At 51.4% G+C, this 7592-nt stretch overlaps 1 protein-coding gene across 2 annotated transcripts; it reads right to left on the reverse strand.

Annotated features, from left to right (window-relative positions):
- Positions 1-587: 587 nt before the first annotated feature.
- Positions 588-7551, reverse strand: ZNF511 (zinc finger protein 511). 2 transcript variants are annotated; one of them, XM_044437134.1, is made up of 6 exons: positions 7446-7551; positions 7238-7311; positions 6623-6824; positions 5441-5565; positions 2177-2371; positions 588-1003 (listed from the first exon to the last, which is right to left on the reverse strand). In XM_044437134.1, exons 1-6 carry the CDS (start codon positions 7515-7517, stop codon positions 934-936), a joined length of 738 nt encoding a protein of 245 aa, XP_044293069.1. In that variant the 5' UTR covers positions 7518-7551; the 3' UTR covers positions 588-933. The 2 variants fall into 2 exon arrangements, with proteins under 2 accessions (XP_044293069.1, XP_044293070.1); XM_044437135.1 differs by having other exon boundaries at positions 2177-2368; positions 7446-7519.
- Between the last annotated feature and the right edge of the window lie 41 nt (positions 7552-7592).

Genomic DNA, 7592 nt, shown 5'->3' on the forward strand with positions numbered 1-7592 from the left:
GCTCCGCGGCAGCCAGAAGCGCCGCGCCCACGCCAAGCAGCCCCGGGCCGGTCTGGGGCCCCGCCCCGCGCCAGGTGCGCCTCCTGGGCCGCGCAGCACGCGGAGGGGCCCGTCCGTCGAGGCGGCCTCGGAGGCGCTCGGGCCTCCCGCAGGGACGCGGGTCGTGGGCGCTGCTGCCCGGCCTGGAGGACTGCCCGGAACCTGGCCTGCAGCCTGGGCTGGGCGACCTGGAGGTGGCGTCCTGAGACTGCTCCAGGCAGAGGCCCTGTGCCAGGAAGGCCCTGCTTGGAGCCAAGTCCCCAGGGAGGGGAGGCCCAGTCCCCTGTCCCGTGCAAGAGGCGGACTGGCTACTCTCCACCCAAGGTTGTCCCCACCGTTAGAAAGAGCAGTCCTCTGCCAAAGTCCCCGTGAGTTACGGTTCAGTCCCACACAAAGGGCAGACGATCACAGCTGAAACGCTGCTGGCGCTACTAAGCACACTGCCATCTCTCCCCCACTCAGGACCTGCTCCTTCTCCCACCTGGAATTTGGGAATAATGTTGCCCTACTTTACAGGGTTGCTATAAGGAATACTGGGGAGATAGGTGTACTTTGCCCACCATCCAGCAGCGCTGAACATTTTATTATAAAAATATCTGGACAACTTTCATTTCCCGTACTTCCAGAAGTATTGAATAGCGCTGCGTTCCACAAGCAGCTTCCAGCGGAAGATGGCAGCTCTCGAATGGTACGCTTCCATCACATGCCTCCCTCAGGAGGCGCAGGGGCTCACTTCCGCCAGGCTTGCTTTGCCTCAGTTCAAGGTCCGAGGACAGCCCATGCCTCTCCCTCACCCTACAGAAGGGAGTCCACAGTGTCTCATTGCCATATTTTTCACGTACACAGCTGCTGCTCTGTGCTCCAAAGGCTCTTGGTGATCTGTGCACTGGCCCCTCAGGACTGGTTTTTCCTGCATCTGAAGCCACGGGTGGCCCCTTGCCCAAAGCAAATAGTGCGTGGGATTCTGGAAGACAAAATGCAACAAGAGTACAAACAACGCTTGTCGGATTAAAAGCTGCAAAGCTCTGCTGGAGTTTTTCAGAAATTCAAAGAATGTGAGCATCACCATTTAAGACTTGATTATGCGAATGTGCACTGCCCATGGCGGCAGGGCAAGAAATATTTAAAAATGATTTTCATTTCCTGCTGAAGAGCTGGTCAGCTCAGAGGGATACAGTTCTTTTCTTAAGTTATTTCTGATGTTGTAATGTCAGAAGTACTCCTATCACAAGTATCTGTGTCATCGTAAGATTGGTCATTTGGGTAGCAAAAGCCTAAAATATGCAGACAAATTGGCCAGGCAAGTGAAGTCATGCATTCAAAGCATTAATTATGCCAATTAAATCTAGATAACATGGAAACAGAGCGAGTCAGAATGGGTCTCCCAGACCATCTAGTCTGACCCCTGGCACCAGCTGGCTCCACTCATGACATGCCTAAGACAGTTCTCAATAAAACTCATGCTTTGCCCAAGAGGTTTTACAATAGTTCTCACTTCTGTTTTTTTCACCATGGCTGCAACACTTCTTTAACAATTTATAAATATTAGTGTCTCTAAATGGTACTGCAGAGGGTGAAGTTCTTTTGGCTTTTACTCTGGCATCCAATTACACATCACAAAGTAAAATTAATAGGCGTGAAGTGTTCGGACACCCTCCCCCATGGACAGGCACACGTCTACCAACAGAACATTTGTGTTTTTTAAAAAGGGTGATGGCTGAAGTACAAAGCTGGGACAACTTAAGCTTCTCACAGGCTGGGGGTGGGGACAGTTCTCACTCTTCCGAGGATGCACCAATAGAAATAGGTAGTTCAGTGTCCAATGTTTCACCCCTAGCGTGCCATTTATGCATCTTCCTGCAAAAGATGAGAAGCAGCTGTTCCCAAGGTTTTTATTCAGGGTCATCAGCGTCCTCACATCAACCTGCTTTTGACAGTTTGCCCAGAAACAAATGTACACTGGACAAGCAGCAGAATCGTGAAGCACATTACAGTGCCCCACCTCTGCACGAAGGTATTATAATTCTAAGCAGAAACACACCTGTGAGTTTCCATGCAGAAGCAGCAAAGGGGCGAGGTACAATGAAATAGTGAGAGGAGGTGAACCCTCTGGCTTGACAAGACAAAAGGCACCCACCTGGACCTATAGAGCCGCTTCTCAGGCACTGGGGCATGCAAAGCCCTCTCCTCAGCAGGTGGGAGGGTGTGCTCCACAGCAGGCTCGCTGGAACCCAGCTCCATGGCATCCGCCGCTGCCTGCTTGCCATCCCCGTCGTTCACGTCCATTGGCACACTGCTCTCGCTCAATGGAGGCCTCGTTTGCTTTGTGCTGCTGCAGAGGCACAGCCCAGAGTGAGGGTGCTGAGCAGTTCCAAGAGCATTCTGCAACCACACCAGAGGCCTCTCCTCCTCCTCCTCCTACCGCACCTGGGCAAATCCCGACACTTGCCCTAAAATCTACCTTCCTTTTTCTTCGTGTGGAGGTGGGAGACCAGCAGCCCTTTAGAGATTCAGCCAAAAGCGCCAGTGATGAGGAACGGCAGCACATGCTGCCCAGTCGCTCCTTACAGCCACGCGCAGACCCAAGTCAGCACGCCACAGCAGCTCTGGGTGGACGTTCATCCAGTTCCACATCCCTCTCTGACCCCAAGGCCCACACGGCCAGCTTAACTTGCCTCATGGGGCACCTGCGTCCTGCGGGCATTGGGACAACTGTCTGCTGCTGATAGAGGAGTGCGGGCAGCACAGAGCAAGTGTGGCAGTGCCGTGGATAGAGCGGAGCCACTGCTCTTCCAAGAAGTGCACAGGCCTCATTTCCATGCGTTACTGCCAAAGCAACTCCACTGAATGCCCATCCTACCTGTCCCTGGAGGTAGATACTCAGGCGTTTTACAGAATAGAGCTGGAAGAGGCCCGAGGGCCAACCCCCTGCTCAGTGCAGGACTCCAGGTTAAACCATCCCTCTCGGCTGGCTCTCCAGTTGCACCCTGAATGGCTCTAGTGTGGGAGCGCCCCCAGCCTTCCTAGGTTGTTGCCTCTATTGTTGTATTACTCTAACAACCAGGAAGTTCTTTCTGATGTTCTGCAAGAACCTGGCTTCCTGTAACTTGTGGAACACACACCTCAGGGAGGTCTGCCTGGTGCCAACGCTTCTTTCATTTTGGCGTCAGATGAAAAGCTTTTTATTCTCCCAGTATTTTAATTGTTAATTTGTTTTAGTTAGTGGGTTTTTAACATTGGATGCTGGGCAACTGTTATCTTTATTTCTATTTTTAGGATTAATTTGTTGTAAACTGTCCCAAGACGTCTAAGTATGGGATGGTATAGAAAAGTTTTAAATAGATAGATAGATAGATAGATAGATAGACAGACAGACAGACAGACAGACAGACAGACAGACAGACCAATTGATAGATAGAGCGAGCCTATTATTTCAGGCCGTTATTTCAACCTCTCCTGATAAGGCTTTGTTTCCAGTCCCCTGATCATCCTTGTTGCCCTCTTCTTAACTTTTTCCACTTGCCTTTAGCTTTTTAAAATAGTGGTCCCCAGAACAAGACACAGTACTCCAGATGTGGCCTAGCCAGTGCTGACTAAAGGGGCACTAGTCCTTCATGGGATTTAGAAGTGATACTTCTCTCAATGAAGCCTAAAACAGCATTTGTCCTTTTTGCAGCCACATCACATTGCTGACTCACATGCAGCTTGTGATCTACAGGAGTTCCAAGATCCTCCTCACTTGCAGAATTGCTGAGGCAAGTATTCCCTATCCTTTAACAATGCATTTGATATCTTTTTCCTAGGTTTAGTTAATTCCTAACTTTAGTCTTCCTGACGCCATCCCTGCAATTCCATGCTTCTTGGCTGTATTCTTCCTTTGTAGCCTGATCTTCTTCTGCTTCATTGACTATGCTAAAGCCTTTGATTGTGTGGATCACAACAAATTGTGACAAGTTCTTAAAGAGATGGGAGTCCCAGACCATTTTATTTGTCTCTTGAGAAACCTATATGCAGGTCAAGAAGCAACAGTGAGAACTGGACACGGAACCACTGATTGGTTCAAAATTGGGAAAGGAGTTCGGCAAGGCTGTATATTGTTGCTCTGCCTGTTTAACTTATATGCAGAGCACATCATGAGAAAGGCGGGGCTAGATGAATCACCAGTTGGAATTAAGATTGCTGGGAGAAATATCAACAACCTCAGATATGCAGATGATACCACTCTCATGGCAGAAAGTGAAGAGGAACTAAAGAGCCTCTTGATGCGGGTGAAGGAGGAGAGAGCAAAAGTTGGCTTGAAACTCAACATTAAGAAAACTAAGATCATGGCATCCGGTCCTCTCACTTCCTGGCAAATAGATGGGGGAAGAAATGGAGGTAGTGACAGATTTTATTTTCCTGGGCTCCAAGATCACTGCAGACGGGGACTGCAGCCAAGAAATTAAAAGACGCTTGCTCCTGGGGAGGAAAGCTATGGCAAATCTAGACAGCATACTAAAAAGTAGAGACATCACCCTGTCAACAAAAGTGCATATAGTCAAGGCCATGGTTTTCCCAGTTGCAATGTAGGGCTGTGAGAGCTGGACCATAAAGAAGGGTGAGCGCCAAAGGATTGAGGCCTTTGAATTGTGGGGCTGGAGGAGACTCCTGCGAGTCCCTTGGACCGCAAGGCGATCCAACCGGTCAGTCCTAGAGGAGTTCAACCCTGACTGCTCTCTAGAAGGCCAGATCCTGAAGATGAAACTCAAATACTTTGGCCACCTAATGAGAAGGAAGGAGTCCCTGGAGAAGAGCCTAATGCTGGGAACAATAGATGGTAAAAGAAGAAAGGGAGGGCAGAGGATGAGGTGGCAGGATGCAGTCACTGAAGCAGTTGGGGTGAACTTGGGTGGACTCCGGCTGATGGTGGAGGACAGGAAGGCCTGGAGGAATGATGTCCATGGGGTCGCGATGGGTCGGACACGACTTCGCGACTAACAACAAGCCTGATCTTCCTTTCACTTCCTGTACATGTCATTTTTTGCTTTCGGCATCTCTAAGTTTTTTGCGAAGCCACTTGGGCTTCTTCTGTTGTCTTCTATTTCCTTGTTGGAATTTCTGTAATTGTGCCATTAGAATCTCCTTTGTATATACTCCCTCCCATGTTGGACTCCTTTTCTCTTTCGAGTCACTTTCTATGAGACTTTGCTTATCATTGTACTGAGTTTATCAAAATCAGCTTTCTTAAATCCAGAGCATGTGTTTGGCTACATTTGGCTTTTGCTTCCTTTAGAATCAAGAATTTAAGTATGGCTTGAGCAGGTTGCCCCAGAATTCCTGTAACTGCCACTTTGTCCACCAGCTCTTCCTTGTTAGAATGATTTCAAGGAGAGTCATTCCTCTAGTTCCTTCCTCCACTTACCTTTTACATTTCAGGGTTTTATCAAAGCGAAAATCAGATGGGTACTGGTGAACTTTGACTAAATGATCTCGACGGTCTTTGCTGCTTTTGAACTTCTGTGGACAGCTCTCTACCAAACATTGGTACTAGAAAGGGGACAAGAAATGCAAGGTCATGGTGCACATCTTTCACGAGGAAAGGGCTGTAGCTTCACAACAGGGTGTTCACTATGGCTGCAAAAGGCCTTAGGCTCAGACTACCGTCCTTGGTGGCACACACTCATGCGGTGGGGTAGGAACTGTCTCAGCGAAAAGTCACTGTTCGACAAAATTTCAGCAAGAAAGAGGAGCCAATGAGTGGGACTCACTTTATATAGCCATTTAAAATATTTTAACCCACATTTCCTAGAATATAAGAGAAGTATGCAAGAGAATACGAATTAAAATGCAGAACACAACACAACAAACATTCCAGAGCCAAGGCAACTCTGCACAGAAAGCCCTCTGCCTAGTTCCTACACTAACTTCTCTTAACAAAGGAATCCAAAGAAAAGTTTCCCCTGAGGAACTTCAGATATGGCAGCGTCATGCAAAAAAGAGATTTTCTTTCAGGTGTTTGAGGCTTAAAGATCTGCACCAGCAGCCCAAACAGGATTGAGAAGCAAACAAACAGTATTACTCTTCATGGGCTGCTCTATCATGCTGCCATCCAGCTGACCCGACTACAGCTCTGGCAACCACATTCTGCCATATTCTCAGATTCCAAGCCCTCTTCAAGGGTGGCCTTGCATAAAATACACCATAGTATTTAGGAGGCTACAAAAACATGGTTCACCATCACCTGAATCTCTGCTCAGGGGTGGTCATAGCTGGTGGACAGCTAAAGCTGGTTAAATGCACCCTGTGCCACCAAGGCCACTGGAGCCTCAAGTGTTAAAGCCTGACCTAGAGGTACCCCTGAGCTATGTACCTTCTGTATGCACCATCCTCCACCTTGTCAGGATTCAGCCTATTTTGAAACAAGACAGTCATCCACTTCTTTATACTGTTAGATCCAGAGTACTGGTCCGCCACACGAACTATTCTGCAACTGGTCTGTACAGTTGTGACAATAGCTACAATTAGGCTGCATTCTGAACAGCCTCAGAGCCATGATGGCACTCATGTGGGCAGGCTGCCCTAAACTGGCCTTGTTGCTGCTTACCATGTTGCGTTTCTCAGCCATCATTTGGAAAAGGGAGTCGTGCCATTCCAGAATATGAATATCTAGCAAATGCGGTGAAGGGAAGGAGCGCTTGCAAAAAGAACAAACATTCCTGTGCAGCACGTTGTAGTGATGCTCATAACTTTCCAAGGTGTGGAAAACCTGGCAGCATCCAGTGGCATGGCAAAACATCTCGGAAGTGCTGAAAGGAAGTGCAGAGAGCCAACTTTTGTGAAGGAGCACTGCAACGGCCCCTCGGCTTGGGGCATCCACTCACCTCTTCCTTCCCACTGGGGCCCCGGCACCTTCCATCGCACCCTCCTCCTGCCCCCCTGGCCCCAAGGCAGGAGCCAGAGCAGCCTGCCCTCGTTTCGTGGGGCAGCCAAAGCGGGCAGCCGAGGGAGGGCGAGGAGGGAGCTTGGGGCCCGGACTCCGGGTCCGCGCCGGCCTCCTGCCTGAGCAGCGCCGCCCAGGCTCCCCACACGGGCGCCGGCTTGGCGAAGAGGCGCCCAAGGGCTTCGGGGTGCGGCGGCGCCCGGCCTTGACAGCGGACGGGGCCATGCCGGGCTAGGGGCGCCCTTCCGCGGGGCGCCGGGGGGCACCCGGCGGCCTTACCGGGGTCTTTCGGGGGCCTCCGCGGCGCTCGCCACCGCGTCCCGCAAGCACAGGTGCCGGTGCACGTCGCCGTCCTGCGGACAAGAGGGCGGGAGCCGCTTCAGAGCCGCGCCCGCTGCCCCAGGGCGGGCAAGAGCGCGGCTCGCCGCCCCGCCGCCGGCGAGGGGCGGCCGCGCCGCAGGGGGCATCGGGGGGGGTGGGCGCCCACCTCGAAAAAGGGGTGCTCGGCGGCGAAGCGCAGCCGCGCGGGAGCGAAGCGGAAGGGGCCGCCGGCCGCCATGGCCGCCGCCTCCCCCGCCCGGGCGCCGGCTGGCGCTTGCGCTTCCGGGTCGGCCGCGGTGCGGGGGGCTGCCGG

The sequence above is a fragment of the Varanus komodoensis genome, unplaced genomic scaffold, assembly GCF_004798865.1.
Source record: "Varanus komodoensis strain SLA01 unplaced genomic scaffold, ASM479886v1 scaffold3, whole genome shotgun sequence".
NCBI lineage: Eukaryota > Metazoa > Chordata > Lepidosauria > Squamata > Varanidae > Varanus > Varanus komodoensis.